Source organism: Neopsephotus bourkii, unplaced genomic scaffold, assembly GCF_033783945.1.
Source record: "Neopsephotus bourkii isolate Nb327-2 ecotype Australia unplaced genomic scaffold, CSIRO-AGI_Nbou_v1 NB_1107, whole genome shotgun sequence".
NCBI lineage: Eukaryota > Metazoa > Chordata > Aves > Psittaciformes > Psittacidae > Neopsephotus > Neopsephotus bourkii.
Genome location: NW_026901594.1, coordinates 408,429 through 425,179, shown reverse-complemented (window position 1 = coordinate 425,179; position 16,751 = coordinate 408,429). Strand labels below are relative to the sequence as shown.

At 40.5% G+C, this 16,751-nt stretch overlaps 1 protein-coding gene across 3 annotated transcripts in view; it reads right to left on the bottom strand.

Annotated features, from left to right (window-relative positions):
* Positions 1 to 573: 573 nt before the first annotated feature.
* The window catches only part of SERINC5 (serine incorporator 5), a 38,460-nt gene continuing 22,282 nt past the window's right edge, over positions 574 to 16,751 (bottom strand). For 2 of the 3 annotated variants that reach the window (XM_061362265.1, XM_061362264.1), the window contains exons 5-12: positions 15,870 to 15,963; positions 14,058 to 14,269; positions 13,129 to 13,224; positions 10,247 to 10,373; positions 8,510 to 8,576; positions 5,082 to 5,121; positions 4,266 to 4,413; positions 574 to 3,955 (exon numbers count right to left, since the gene is read on the bottom strand). In XM_061362265.1, coding sequence (XP_061218249.1) covers positions 3,808 to 3,955; positions 4,266 to 4,413; positions 5,082 to 5,121; positions 8,510 to 8,576; positions 10,247 to 10,373; positions 13,129 to 13,224; positions 14,058 to 14,269; positions 15,870 to 15,963 — 932 coding nt within the window. In that variant the 3' untranslated portion in view covers positions 574 to 3,807. The remainder of the gene's footprint in view (positions 3,956 to 4,265; positions 4,414 to 5,081; positions 5,122 to 8,509; positions 8,577 to 10,246; positions 10,374 to 13,128; positions 13,225 to 14,057; positions 14,270 to 15,869; positions 15,964 to 16,751) is intronic. The other variant, XR_009726804.1, reaches the window with a different exon arrangement.

Sequence of the window (16,751 nt, the reverse complement as noted above, 5' to 3'; positions counted from 1 at the left end):
TATTAACTAGAGGAAACTTAGTACAGGACACGTTCTCTACTCTTCCTGTGTTTGTAACAACAGCTTCCTCACTTCACACAGCCCAAAAATACTAGGAGCCAGAAATGCTGCTCTGCTTACGCCTGAGAATTCAGTGAACAATTATGGCACAAGGCAGGATAGACACCAAGCAGACACCAACCACCTCAAGCAGAGCAGACACCTGCACTTTCAGATAAGGGGAGAGAAAGTTAACTGTTTACAGTTTAAATGTAAATGCAAGCAACAACTACTCATTTACTTACAAAAGCATCAGGCTATTTGTGAGTCTTCCCAGTTCATCTTACACTGTGCAGTAGTATCTGAGACAGTCACCCCTAAGAGGTTTGTCAAGCACAGATTATTTTAGTCTTCCACATGCACCGTGGGTCTGACTTCAGTCTTGTATACACCAGTGTAATGCACAAGGCAGTATTACCCAGTCACAGGCTCAGTTCAGGTTTTCCAGTTCCAGTGCCACCTGAATTATCAGCTATCACAGCAATAGGTATGAAGGCACTTCTTGAGAAGGTTTTAAAAGCCCAATTGTGTAAGTTGTTTGGAATCTATGAACTGGGCATCTGAATCCTTGACCCTTGCTGAGGATTTTGTTAAGTAGTTGCACATGGAAGTTCACAGTACAGATTTTACAGTGAATGGTAAGGCTGTAACACTTGCCTGGCCAGCAGGAAGCCATGCCTGAGGATCTAGGGGTGTTGAACACCCAGATGCCAACAGTTACTGATTTGTTAGAAAGGCCTGTAGATACACAGCTGGATCTGGAACCGCAGGATGGACAAACAGGTCATCACAGTTATTTTCAGGGTGATTTCCCACAATGTTTGCTCAGAAGTAGACAAAGCAGTGTGGTCAGGCACTGGTCCATTCCCACCCTACCTATACCAGCAGATCTAGATGCTTAAGGTCAATAGTGGAAGGAAATGATGAAGGAGCAACTCAGTGAGGCAAGTGCTGTGTAAAAAGAATGGACTTATGCCTCACTATGGACTTCACTCTTAAAACCCTGTTTCCTCTGTGTAAAAACTATTTCCTTACATACAAACTATAAAAAAATTGAGCACAATGAGGTGCAGGAAGTCCCCATGCAGGCAGATACTGCCTACATAAAATAAGTCTTTTTGTAAACAAATAAGAACATCCAATGGCCAAGATATATGTTAAGGTCATCCACAGTTGTGACTGCTATCAGAAAACAGTTACCATTCCCTTCCTTATAACCTGACATAGTGCATGCCTTCTTCTGCAGAGCTCCTTGCCCAGATTGTTCTGTTAGAAAACACATTGCTAATTTAAAAACAAAGTTTAGTTTCTCATAGTACAACACACATGGCAATAGAAGTTAACTCCTGGAAGCCTCTATACTTTAGGGAAAGCCTTTACTAAGGGAGGAGCAAGAGCCTGGACTGTCTCAGCTGCAGCTCACAGCTCTAGCACTAGATCAAGATTGTTTGTCAGAATAACTGCTGTGAGTTAGGTAGGACAACTGTTAGTCATCATTGCACAGCCCATAAGTTCTTATCTTAGAGATGAGATAAAGGCTTCTATATTGACAATGTGTTAACAAAGGCCCTCTTCTGCTGCAGAAGGATCTGTGTGGCTGGACTCTAAATGCAGAGAGACACACTGACGGGCCCCCATGCTAACAGAGCTCTTGGCAAGATTAGGAACTTCCAGCAGAAGCAAAAGGAAAGGAAAACCACTCTGCTTTCCTCTCCAGAGCTATTTGTTGCTCTTCTAACTCCACATTGAAGCTAAGCTTCAACAGCTTTTTCCCCCTAGATACACACAGGAAGAGCAGCAGGGGAGTCACCTCTGAACAGACTCTTCCTTCCCCCAGATCTCATGACATGTATTTTGAGGCTTCTAATCACCAAGGGTAAGTGGTGTAAATACGCAGAACTGCAGATCTGTAGATTTTGTTTGAGGCAAGAATACATGGGATTGGGAAGATCGCATCCTTAGCAAGCTCTAAGCAGGACAGAAGCCTTAAGATAACCATAGCAAAAAGGCAGCTAAAATGGTAATGAAAGCAAGAGCAGAACTGAGATCTGTTGCTTTAGGATTACTCTCCAGGTGTGCATCAGCAATTATTGCAACAGATCAAATAAGGCATGCAAATATTTTGGCCACCGCCCTGGCCTCTATTTTGTGCTTTACTTTGTTTTGCAGAAACTACTGGTACTTTTAAGGCTCCTTCATATATCAAAACAATAACTGCTATATCTGTTGATTTTGTTTATATCCTGCACATTTCACATTCTGTGTATATATATGTAAAGAGAAAGAAGCCAAAACCTCTAAGACTAGCATAAGTCATAAACTCACCCCATTGGAATGTAGACAACCAAACTAGGTTCTATCTTATTCAGCATTTAGGGCATCTGAGCTGTTGTCCTACCACCCTATTGTCTGCTTAAAGCCAATGAAAGTGATACTGTACAGTTTAATATTGTCAAGTCAGTCATATGTACTAAAGCAGCTGCTGTTACATTTGTGTCTTCTGGTTTTGTTTTTCTGATTGCTCACCCCACTGCTTGGAATAGAAAGTCTCCAAAAGAAGTCTAGTCTCCATTAATGGATTGGTTGGCTAAGTTCCACCCCAACAGCAAAACTAACATCAACAGAGGAGTATAAAAATACAGCAGTTAGAAAGAATACTTTCCAATCAACATGCAGGCAGAAAAGGAACATGATGCACCACAGTCCTTTTCTGACCACCAACGCATTTAAAATATTATAAAATTAGTAACAGATACAGAAGTGAAGATCCTGGGAGATCTTTAGACACAAGCTGAAACAGCAAGGTAGGGAAGTAAGTGAGCACTCCACTTTCAAATTTGACAGCAACTGGCAGTGCTCATGTAATTAGCGTTTTGCCAACAGCAAACATCCTGAATAGAGAATGTACCATGTCTTAAATCCTGGTGTACTACATTCAACATGCAATTTAGGAGAGCTGGCAAAGCAAAGTTGGACAAAATTCAGTTTAAGAATTTTTGTATAGAAATCCCCTTCTGTTAACCACTGGACCAGATCTGAATTGCATAAAATATTCAGGTGCCTTTAAAACTTATAACAGAATAAATACTCTATTATCATTGATACATTCCTTTCTCAATCTAGGTAGACAATAACTTAATATATTTAATATTTATCTAAAGAATTTTTAGTAGATGCTTTGGCAATCAAATTCTTACATATTCTCTATTTCTAAAGAAGTATTTAGTTATGTTTCTGGAAAAAATTATCTGGATAATACTTACAAGAATTATATGCTGTATAGAACAGCAGTCCAAATCATCACTGCAAACTGTAAAGGACACAGTTAATAGAAGAGTATGGAAAGGAATGTATATTTGCTAGAAGATATAGCCAACATTCACAGGAAGGAAGAAGATATATCTGCACCATTTTTTTTTTTTCTTGCCAATGAAGCCAGAGAAAGATTGTCAGTTATTTGAAAAGCATTTTCTTACTTCAGTTTATGCAACAACTGTGTTTCCTACACCCCACACATAAGCATTACAAAGATTTAGAAGAGATTTGTAATCTCTTAGGTAATGCTTGTTCATGAAAATTAACAAAGGTAAAAAAAAGTCTTCAATCATGTCTTTAGTCAGACTAAAAACTCACTAACTGGTACCTTATGATAAATGGGGAAATAGGTGTTTCCTCATTACAAAATTACTTGTATTTTATTTGTAACGGGGTGGGGGGAGGAGGGGAGAAAAAGAAAAATACATAAACACAGAAAGACTTTCTGAGCATTCACACTGAGAACTCTCTGGTTGGGCAACAGAGTGGAGCAATGAGAGTCCACAAGTATAGGCAGACGCAAACCCAACATGAGGCCATCTTAATCCAGAAGATGGACCAGGTTCCGGTGAAGAACTTTTCAATCTGAGCACTTTCATAACTGTGAAAGGAAAAACAAACAAAAGCAATAAACTCACTATTCATATCTCAGACTGCGTATCCCCTGTTTTTTTCAAATGGCTCACAGACTTCAACTAGGTTAACCCAGACACAAAACAGGGGAGAGGAGCCCTTTGTAGAGCAATACCTTGCACAGGAGTCACCCAGGAAAGACTCAGAATGTCTCTTCCAGCTTCTTAATTGAGAACAGGAGACACACTAAAGGCAGAAGTTCTGTTCACATCTCCCCTCTCGGTGCAGAGGACCGCTAATTAATTAATTATTTCTCATCTTTACAGAAATATACTTACTGGAACCAGTGAGTTACTGTCATCATCACGTAGAGTGAAGCCAAGAAGAAAACAAAGTGAAAGTAGGCATAACTGTACACCGTGCCTTTCTTCTCATCATAAATCACAGACTGGCCTCCCCTTTTTTCAACGTGCTCTTCAGCATCAGCTGTTAAGAGACAGGAAAAAGAAAGATTTTGCAAATTTGATGAGGAATTAAAGCAACAGCTGCCTTCACCAAGAACACAGCAAAATATCCATGTTGTGTTTTAGGAAAGAATGAATACAGAGCAACACTGTCTTTGCTTTCAGGGCATGAATCTAAGCCTTTAGTAAAAGAAACTGGACTGCCACTGAAAACCACCTCCTATCAGTTTTCTGGCCCACAAGCTAGTTTTTTAGCATTTGGGCCTTTAAAGTGCTCTACCTGCACACACAATACTCTTCTGGCAAGTTCAAGCTGATAACCCTGATTGTATTAAGTCTGTAAACAGGGCACACACGTCCCCGTTCATTCCTGAACTGCAGTCTATGCAGAGCTGCTGAGCCAAAAATCTAGCAGGCAATCACACCCAGAAGCATGCAAAGAGCAGAGATTACTCTTTGTATGCTGCAGTAATGAAACATCCTTTAAGAAATTATTAACTAGCCTGCTGTTTTAAATGGTATTGTTACATCTCCTGCTTCCTTCCCTAGCCTAACTTTGAGCACTTCAGCTGCTTCAGTTGTATATGCAATAGCACAAGCAGGTCTCCATCTGCAGCTGTGTCCTTACTCTCTTGGCTTTGGTCTGAAAACTGTGAGTGAGGTAAACTTTGTGGTGAAAAATGTAATTACCGTCTCCGTCAGGCATGCAGCAAAAGCAGCAACGAGCTACCTGTGGAACAGACAACAGGAAGGGTAAGAGTTGTGCTACAGCAAAGAGGCAGAACAGTTGGTAAAGGAAGGTCTGTTATGTCTAGGTTACAGGCCCTAATGTAGATAAGTCTAGTTTGTATTTCGAGCCAGGACAAAACTCAAATTAGGATTTGCCAAGTAGTTCATAACAGTTTCTAAACTTTGGAAAAACCTACTCCATAAGATTCTGAACAAATTAACTATTCTTTAAGGATTACTCCACCCATTTTGCATAACTCATGGTCAAACACAAGCGCAAATACTTATGACAAAATGGGGGAACAGCTATACTATAGCAGTTGCACATTACTAGTTCAGAGAGTACTTACCTCTTCAGACTTGCACTTCAGTGCTTTTTAAATAAAAATATTCTCTACTGAAATGAAAGGGTAAGGAACTTCCAAAACCTTGCCACATGGGTTGGAAATCAAAACCACACAAGTGTAAGTCAGAAATGTACTTATCTTTGCAAGATTTTGCTGAAAAGGAGCCAGAATGAGTGCAAGCAGAATAAGTAAAATCTGAAATCTGGCTTTACTCCTTTACATAAATGAAGAAAGGAAAAGGAAAGCTGAAACTTACAGTTCTTGTGTTAAGTGGTAATGTAAATGGGAAAAGGATGCTGAACATCCAATAAATATAAGTAAGTGCATTTTCTGCACCATATCACAGTGCAAGTCAGCACCTTCTATATTGTATCACCCACATTATTTGTCCCGATAAAATCCTACTCTGGGGTTTATTTTGATTGTGGTCTGATGAAGATAATGAACTCTGTTAGGAAAATTCCTTTCCCTAACTATTATATCAATTGGGATTTATAATATGAAAGTGTATTAACTTCATTTACTTGTATAAGTTCACAGCATATACTGCAATGTAATGATGTAGTGGAGTTCTACTGGAGGCTTTGGTAGTGTTCATGCTTCAGTAAAATAAACCTCAGGACTGCCCAGCCCTGGAAAGGACTTTGCTTCTTGGAAGGTTACAGCTTGCAGCATATAAAATACCCCTGGACAAGCAAGATAATGCCAGCATCCTAGCCCCTCCAACATATCTTTGAAACTCTCCCAAGCATCCTGGATAAGTAACTATTGCAAGACTGATTCCAGGGATGTCTGATCAATAGACAAGAGGCAAGAACACTGTGGAAACAAAGTTGGTTTGTGAGGTTTTACTATGACTAGTAAAACCCACCACACCCAGTGGTGTGGCTGATTAGTCAAATAGTGCTACACCTGAATGCTTGAAGGGTATGGTAGGAGGACCCTGTGTAAAACTATTTGGGGTGCCCCAATTTGTCTGGGACACCCCATGTGCCTGAATAAATATTGCTTTATTTAGTGCATGTGGAAGACTAAAAATACAGTAATTCTATACTTTGTGTTCTAGCCTCTTTCCTTGATTGGCACAGGCCAGTTGCGAGATTTTGTAAAATGCCCAACTGATACCTACCTTGGAGAAGTCCAAACACCCTGATAAACAGTTACTGTGCCTGGACAAGATAAAAGGAAGCCATGGGACACTATATCCTTGAAACAGCAACAAAAGTAGACCAAAATGTGGGAATCAGCAAGTTTTGAGAAACATAGTAACAGATAACAGAGCATATGCAAGAACCGAGTTCATCTAGTGAACACAGTGGGGGAGACTATCGAAGACCACCAGAGGTCCCTGGATGACCGGCTAAGAGACTGTGTGCACATGTGTATAGAGATTGTATATATAACAATAATGAGTTATAAGAAAATTATGAATATGCCAATGGTTTATTGGAAAAGTAATGCATATGTATGTTTTATCCCAACAAAAAACTCATAGTTAAACTGCCATGCACGCACGTTAGGTGGAGCGATCCCCTGTGTGTCCAATGCTGCAATAAAGGATGCCTGCTTTCTAAAACTCCAAATTGAGTCTTAGAGAGTTCTTCGACTGAGTTTCACAGTAACACAATAATGAGATAGTAAGCTTTTAAGGTAAATTTTCCAATGGGAACATCAAATGGCACTTTTTAGCCTGCATATCCATGATCAAATGTACTCAGAGGTTCACAAACTCATAAAGAGCCAAAAAGCTTATTCTTTTCTGAGTCTGGCTGAGTTTCAATAAAACCTTTACTCTGCACCTCTTTCTCCTACTGTGCCAAGTCTCACCTACAGCCCCACTCAGGTTGCACTCATATGCTGAAGCAATGTGACTTAATTGCAACCTCTTAATCAGTTGTAATTAAGTCCCTGCATACACAGAGTGAGGAAATTAGTAATGCCAACACACATACTGCTAGCCCCTTCTAATGCTTATTTGTCTTGAGCACACAGGCAGACAGACCTTTCTACACCACAAGCAACTGCAAAGCCACATTCAGGCTCCTGTCCAGAAGACAAAAGCCCTTTGCAACAGGGAAGGCAATCAGAGTGCAATTAGTGGCTCTTTACCAGTCATTTCTTTATGTTCATGTTTGGCGGCTCTTGTGCCCCTCTTTAAAATCAAACGATCTGGAAATAATGCTGTCGGCAAGCACTGGGGTGGTGAGCTGCACCTTCTGGGGAAGGGACACACCCAGAGCCCACTGTGTCATCCACCCCAGCCCCATTGCAGCTCCTGCCACAGGAAGGTTAAAAGCAGAAGTTAAAACTGCAGATGTCAGTAACATCAACAGCAAGAAAGCTACGGATTCATCCTCCAAACACACACACACACTTTTGGAGAGTGCCACTAGCAAGCCTAATCAAGGGGCAACTGTTACACAGCAAAACACTACTCGTTTCCCAGTGTATCCTGGGTGTTTCCAGGATAAGGTGGCCAAAGAAAAAGGCAGGTAGAATGAAGAAACCGGTCCTGCTGAAACAGGGACAAGAAACGTAATCCAAGATGAAATCATAGGCAGAAAGACAGGAAGTACTTATGTGTGGAAATAAAAATAAGAGATAGGATCTTGGGATGACTCAGTTGCTATGAGAACAAAGGCAGTAATTACTGAAAACAATCAGGAACACCACCACTTCTTCTGATAGCTTCCTAGCAGATTTTTCCTTTAAATGAGAGGACATGAGCTTGTGTGGGGCACAGAAAGATTTACAGGAAGTGTGCAGGTTGTTAAATAAACTACAAAAGCAGCAGATTATTTGAGTACATAAAGGCATCTCCATGGGACGAGCAAGACCTGCAGAACAGCCAATGTAGGCAAGTATTCTGGTATGAACTCCAGATATACCCTGGTTTGGTTTGGTCTAGCAACCAGAACCTGCATGCTATGAACAAGCTTTTGTTTTCACCTAATTACAGGTTACTTAGCCATGAAAAAAACAGCAAGAAAAGCACATGAGGAAGCCTGCACAGAAATCCTGTGGGAGGAAGCAAGAACTCACTTCACTTTCGGGTGTTCCATATATGCCCCTCAGTGCTTCTGAGCTTGCACGTGTTGTTGAGGTCAAACTAGGAGCAAAAGAAGATAATGTCAAAACCCTCGGCACAAGGATAAGCATAAGCATGATTTTGCAACACCACAGAAAACATAAATAGTTACTTCCATGCCTAAGCTAAGCACTTGCCTGGATATAGCATTGAGCACTAAGCATGTGAAAAGTTTGTTCTGCGTGACAGCCAGTCACTGGCCAACTCAGGCTGAATCATGAGTTTAAAAGTAGGTCACTCCTGAAAGGTGGTGAATTCATCACAATCATACAGCAGCAAACAGCTAAATGCTCCAGTTCAGAAGAAATCTCCCCTGCTGTGCACAACCAATGCTTTTATGTTAACTTTACAGCTGTCACTTTGGCTCAGCATTACTGTAAAGGCTTTCTGGCTAAGGAACAGATCACTGGCAGCAGTTAGATTTCAAAAGTAAACTACCAACAGTGTACCAGTGGTCAGAAATCACTTTCTTGCATGAATGTACTTGTCTGGGGGGAATCATATCATCAATCAGGTTGGAAAAGAGCTTTAAGATCGTTGAGTCCAATGCTTTCTAGTTCCTTCTGAGAATAAACATTTCTTGCCTAGTCTTCCCCTTTCAGAATGTGTAATGCAAAACTTCCTTTACCCACAGGGAGACGTGTTAATGCTTTGCTGCACACACTACGCCTTAGTAAGCAATACTTCAAAACCTTCCCCTTGAAGGCCTTCTTACCTACCTGGCTACATGGTGCACTTCCCCTGCAGGCTATGTGAAAGTTGTCTGCATTCCTGAAATACCTTCCTGAGGCACTGAAAATACTATTCTAATGCAAACTAAACACATGATATCCATATTTTTCGTATCAGAATTAAATGGAACACATGCATATTTGACAGCATAAGAATAGCTGTGCTACCTCTTCAGAAATTCTGGTTTTCACTTCAAAATTACAAAGGAGTTTCAGTATGTGAATTCTGAAGTGGACTGATTCAGAAGCAGAACCTGCTCAAAAATCTGCAGCAGACAGGCAGTGCTGTTTCCTGCTAACCTGCACAGCCAAACAGGCAATACAGGTGACAACACATCACCTTTCAAACAAAAGCAACTCCTCACCTCCCCATCCTGAAGCATGACTGAATTTATTGATGTGAGCTGCAATGATACAAGGTGAGCATCACAGGTGTATCAGCACAAACAGATTTTTTCTGGATAAGGAGATCACTGGCAAATCCTGATGGCAATACTGTACTCATCACTTGCTCAAAGGAAGCCCCAAACCCTCCCAGTTTTGTTAGTTTGAAAAACCCTCAAGGAACAGTCTTAGCCTCTGCCAGAAGGCTACATAAATTTCAGGTACCTTTTCAGATGGTCATAACTGCATAGAGTTTTTCTTGCAGAAACAGTAAATTCAGAATCAAACCACCCTGAGACTGTTTGAGATCCTGGACACCTGGAAACTTTTTCCCCTCCACCTCTAGATGTAAAACGCTCTATTTGGTTTTAATGAAGTGTATTTGTTTCAAAAGTTGTACTATCTTGTTGAACATTTTTGGCTAAAACATCTAACCATTCTGAAACTGGGGAGAATATGAATCTTCCAGCTGAGTTCTCCCTGCTATTTTGTCTGCATGAGGCATGCTATACGCCTTCTCTAGTTAGACTATGACATTGCATTTACATTGAGGTAATTGCAAACCCCCAGACTTACCAAGAATATAAAATGCAGCCAAACAAAATGGTAGTACCCAGGCCAGTAACCAAGTTTTCATCTCTGTGTAGGTCTTGACTAAATTCAGGTACACAGATTGTGATGTTCCGATTGTTTTCATCCAGGACTTCACAAAAGAAAACAAACAAAAAAGTACAGTTAGCAAAGCTCATTTCACTGCATTTCAAAGTAGTCATCAGACTGAAGGTATTCAGCAATGTATCTTTATTAATTCAGACACTGGTATATTTCAGTTGTTTCTATCTTCTAAAAAGTTAATCCAGAAAAAATTACATAAATCTGGCGCAGCATATTCTGTGTTTCAGGCAAAATAAAAATGCAGCTAAGTAGTGTACTTAAATTTCTTGTTTGATGAGAGCAGACAAACAAGGAAAAAGACTGGTGAACTGTGGAACAGGAAGATGGAAATTTACCACCATTTCATCCAGGACAACGTATAAGACCAAGGTAGTAGAGTCTCAGGACCATAAATTTCTTTGGCAGCAGAGGTGCCTTGAGGACAACTGTGAAATTGATACTCAGTGAAAGAGATGGTGTGTAGTTTCCCTGTTCCCAGATGCATATACAGAGGCCCAAAGAAAAGGAGATGCACCACTTACAGGCAAGATTTTATCTGAACATCTAAACAAATACTATTCCTAGGTCCCTGAAATGCAATTAACTCCTTGTTCTAAGGTGCATCTGGCTTTTTGGTGCCTGGAGTCAAGGCAAGGCAGAGGCAAGTCGAGCATCACCACAAAGCAGGAGATGACATCTACACCTTATTTCAAATCAAGAGCTTTTGGAGCCAATGCTGTTTCAGGCAACCTGTATTCCTATCTCCTCTTTTCTCCAGCAGCCATACTGCACAACTGGTTGTAAGAGCAGAGGGCAAAATGAAGTAAAGGCTGCACCTCAGTTAAAAATAAACTCAAAGCCAGTATCCTGACCTGCTGAGGTAGGACTTTGCATGGCCCCACAGAGCTGCACAAACAGCTTTATCAGCAGACAGCAGGGAGAGCATGGAGGTGGGAGCAAAAGAAGGGACAACAAGCCTTGGAAGGCAAGATGGAACATCGTGGCCAGAGATGTGTAGAATCTGCTACCTGTCCATCAGGGACACCTCTGCAGCAAGGCAGATCCACTGTTTAGGAGAACTTTTAGCTAACTCTGGCACCACAAAGCTAAGGCACCTTGTGATAAGCACAGGTTCAGTACACATTACCTTTTGTTTGCCCATTCCTTCTTAAGACATTTGCAACTCTGCTTTTTGGGTGCTGTAAATAAACGCTTGTGGCTTTCATTTACTTCAGGCCTGGTTTACAAAGTGGCTGAATGGCAAGAAGACCAATTTGAAAGTCCCTCCTTGAGGAATGAATCAACATTAGATAAATTCATGGCAAATCTGAGTAACAGGCCATCGACACCCTAGTAAGTGCCAGCACCCCACACACTGTCCAGCACATGCCACTGTAAAAGCTGGGAAGGCCAATATGAGAGTCCTTATCACACAGACAGGGAAGAAAGGAACATCTCATAGAGGATGACAACCATGAGAGTTCTCTGACCAGAGAAGATAAGGAGGAGCAACTGATTCAGGAGGTCTGAGAGAGTGTGCTTGATGCGTACTCTGACCAATGCAGTAACCACACTCGCAGTACATACAAAAAGAATCACAGCATTCATTTAACCGCTGAAAGCTTTGTCTGTCACAAGCACAAAAGAACACAGGGCCTATGATTTAATACCACACATCGCTTTCTTTCTTCTCTTTTTTTTTTCAACATTGTGTCAAGTCTTGTGAGTAATTCAGATGCCTTCTAAATTAACTTCTATGTTCATTCAAAAACACTGCTTAAGCTCATTAAATAAATCTTCCACCTAAATACTGTCTGTCCATCTTAGCTCTAGAAGACATTCTTGTGTGTGCCTGTGCCTATACAAGTTTGAGAGAGATTCTTTCCCCCATCTCTCCCCTTTCTTTTTAAGAGGTGTCTATAAAAACTTCTTCCTGCCAAAAGACTTGTTTTCTTCTAGTTACTATTTCAACTATTCCAGTTGAGCAATAATTAAAGAAGGGTTCAAATTAGCATTACTAATTTGAACCAGAAAAGTCTTCTTCAAGTGAAAAGAATGCTCCCTGTCTAAATGGGTGAATGTTAATGTTAACTGGGAAAATGAAACTTTGACTTGTGTTTGTAATGTCCTGTTGTTTTTTTGTAGCATAAAGAACTTAAAACTCCAGGGAGTTTCCTTCTCCTGGTTTGCAGTGCCAACGGTTAGAAGGCAAGTCAAGTAGAATATAGAAACTGTGCTGAAGAACATCATCTCAAATAACTGCAACCTAACTCCAAGAAGTCCTTTCTCAGAACGTCTTCTTTCAAAATGGAAGATGAGTGGTACTCAAGTTTTTGCTCCATAAGGAGTCCACAGCTAAAGCTATCTAGGGTAACAATTCTAGAAGTGATTTTAGTATCAACTGTGATGGCCAGCACTTACTAAGCACTGGGAACCTAGTAAAATTTTTGATGGAACTGATCACACAGCTTCTTCCAGCGGCATCTAAGAGCCATTTGTTCCAACTCATTCCCCATGATGTGACCAAACACATTATATATTGTACGAGAATATGCACTTGCCATACAAGGAATAGGCTACAAGACTCTGGGAAATCTGACGGTAGGAAACAGGTACATGGAGAGTGCCAATCGCATGGTTTCTCTGCTGCCAGAATTATTTCTAGTGTTTGCAGTTTCTTCTGCATAGGCCAGAAGAAACCAAAGCCAGCACTCCAATATCCCTAATTTTTTAATTCATGTTTGTTGAATTATAGCTTTTAATACATGTCTAAAAGAATTTACGTAGAGCATTACATAACTTACTAGTTTCTGGTGGCTTGCTGGACAGTGCAGAGAAAGTGAGGTACATGACATAGCAGCTTATAACTCCTGACTGCAGCAAACCAGAATGGGGCTGGCCTTTACAACAAAGAGGAAAACAAGTTATTTTTGCAGACAATTTAACAAACTGAAAAAGAAATTCATATCCTTTAAAGAGCAGCACACCAGTACCCTTCAGAAGTGTATCTTTCACGTTTTATGAAAAGAAACGTATCTTTCATGGTTTAGAGCCGTTCATACGTTTTTAAGTCAGTTTAGATACACTTCCAGTGGCATGTAAAGAAAAAAGAGTATCCTTTCGTTCTGATGGCTGTTTTAGAAAGGCATTAGATTCCCTGAAAGTAGTGAATCTCCCTTCTATTCTCACCAAAAGCACCAGCTTTCTAAAAGCTATTGACATATTGACATGACAGTTTTATTTGCCTGTAAATTTTGTGTTGAAGTAACTCAAATTACTATTTCAAAGTCCAATATATGCAAGATAATAACAGCGCACATATATGCTTCATATACTGAAACATAAAATACTCTTGTCAACTCCTCCAGGCCCAAAATTTACAGATGGTAAACCCCAAGCAGTCAAAAGTAAATGGTGGATGAGTTTGTAAGCTATTACTCAACTGCTATCACTGCAAGAGTTGTGTAAGCTCCACAGCACATTACCAGCATAGAACTTTTTTCACACTATGCCTGCCTGATGGCACACCCAAAATGTCTCCCACTTTCCTAGTTTTAGCAGTTGAGCTGATGACCAGCAACAGCACTTCATGGTGTAAATAAAGGACAGGGGCAAGACCAGCATCAGCTTTGAACTATCTTGAGACTTTCTGCCTGGACACAGCTCATGTCCCCAGGCACACACCTGTGGCAGCACCAGAGATCCAAGAGGAAAAACAGATCAGCGGACTCACGATTCTGGACACAGGGTGATATGGCCACCAGTGACACAAAGAGGCACAGGCCACCGTGAACACCAATCAGGACTTTGTTGTACATGCAGCCCTCTGAGTGTGTGTAGAAAAGAGCCATGAGGACCAGGGCTGCCACAGCAATGGAGTACAGCGTGAGAGTGACCAGAGCAAGCAAACCATTCCACATCTGCTTGTGCTTTGCACCTGCAGTCCTGCGGAGAGAGAGAGACAGTACCTTATCTTTGTCTTCCCTTCCCTAAAAGAATTAAATTCTAAATAACCGAATTGCTCATATCCTCTAACACAAAAGACAGTTCTTACTTTCCTGAAATGTGTAGGTCACTACATCAACAAGGCCCTTCAAGGTTCCTCCCATGAAACAGATGTAAACATTCCTTAGCATTAGTGTTTATCTTCTGTATTATCATCGCCAGCTGTTTCTGTAATTATAGCCCAGCATGACTCCTAGACCTTCCAATCTCTGGGATCAACCCATCAGCACATCTCAGCCAAATACTCAGGGATTTCCTCAGTAGGAACTCAGACTGTCACAGGTTTAGCTAGCAAGCAGTGCTCTTCACACAAGGACAGCAAAGGCATGTTGTTTGGCATGGCCTCTCCTCTGCTCCTTGCACCACCTTGACAGTTTTACCACCCCTTCATTCAAAAAGCCTCATCTCCATTTGAGTCTGTCTCACCAATCTCCCTCAACTAAAGCGCAGTTCACCTTGTATTCTTCTCTTCACCTTCCAGACTCCTCTCGCAAATATCATCAGTTTTTTAGGAGCAGCAACTAAAAAAGCTGTTTTGGCACAAAGGGATTTTTGGTGCACAGAAGGTGCTTGGTTTTTTTTTTTTTTTTTTTTTTGTTTTGTTTTGTTTTGTTTTTTTTTGCTTATTGTTATTTTGTTTTGTGCAAACATGACTTATTTTTAAAACAGCATCTAATGGAGGGAGTGCTAAAGTTAAATGCTGCCGCCGGAAAAGAAAAGCAGCTACAGGAATTAGCCATAACAAAATTGTTTGATATAAGGAGTTCTCACCTCTTCCTCCTTGAAAAGAGGTATATAACAAGCCAAAGGTTTGCTAAAATTCTTTCTTAGCAGTCAGTACAATAACTGGGACAAGAGAGGCCTGCAAAGGTTTGTAGAGGAAGAAACGAGAAACAGAAAGGATGGAGGTGGAGGCTGGAGCTCTTGAATGTATGTGGGAGGACAATTTAAATATTTTAAATTTATGACAGGCTAAGAGCTAGGAAGGTAATAGCAAATATGCCTGAACCAGAAATGAAGTTAATATCAAAATGGGGTATATGAGGGTTGATAATGGAATCTTTCATATACAGATGAAAAAAGTTGAAGAGAAAGTAGCAGTTCTCATGTCAAGAAACAATAATAAAATGGATGTGCATTAAAATGAAACAAAAAAAGCAGGATTTACCAGTTTATATCACTGTATACAGTTTCACTGTTACATTTTGCAAACCCAGTTTTATCCTCTTGCACCACTGTTTCTTAGCAGATATGTTTTCATATAAAATATAAAACAACTTCAAGGTTTTTGCACGCTAACATGCTACTGATTATTGGAAGCTAAGCAATTCCATTTAAGAATAGATCAGCAGAGTGGAAGTGAATAAAGACGAAAGATGTGGGGAAGGAAAAAGTGGATGAAGCAAAGGTGACCAGCTCCAAACATTGAAATGAAAGGGTCTTCTTTCAAAAATTACATCCATGCTATTTTTAAATTCCTTGTTACCAGCAATGTAATGTTGTAGAATTTTATGCAAATAACTACTTGCCCAACACATACCAATTTTTATTCCATTTGTGTGTAAACTCAACGAGCAGGATGAGCTGAATGGCAATGAAAAGGAAACCTCCTGTTGCTCCCACGTAGCGCCAGGCTGCAAAGCAGAGGCAGAAAATAGGTCAAACTGCAGTTGCCTTTCCCTTGAGATAAAATGGAATCACTGTCTATGCAGTGAAGCTGTGAATGCTGTTTAAATATCTCAAGCCCACAGATGTAGCAGCAGATTTCAGCTGAAAAGCCAACTCAGCTAACTGAAGATTAGCTCCCTCATGAATTCAGCCTGCAATGTGCTTCACTTTCAAAATAAGCCTGTTAGGACACTTACTGAGTTTCCATAACCTAGGGAATTTTTGCGGAGACTATGAGTTACTATATTCAGACAGAAAATACTGAAACCTTTATTTGTGACTGGTGGCGTGAAGGCATTTCACAGGAATCTACACCCTGAAATTGCAAGGTACTGGAACACAGTACTATAAAGGGCAATTTCTTTCCATCCAGATTCCAGTACCACAGAAAAACAAAGGCGGAGCTTAACTATTTACAAACGCTGTCCCGAGCCACTCCAAAGAAGACTGGAACACTTGGTATTCACTTTTAAGAGAGGTTGTTTGACTACTTAACCACTGACCTACATATACTGTATTTAGGTAGCTGTTTGGATACTTCAGACAATAGATATCTTATGTACAACATCAGATGTGTCTGAGGAAATACAGGTACTTATTTAAATGTTTAGTTGCTTAAACAGCTTGTGCAGCATGCTATGCAGTGCATAGCCTGTACATAACTCCAGGTATGCAGCTGATTTCAGATGACATCTGTAAAACTTTAATTCAGGGTCTGACTGTTTATCAGGATGTACAGCCTACAGCTTCAGAG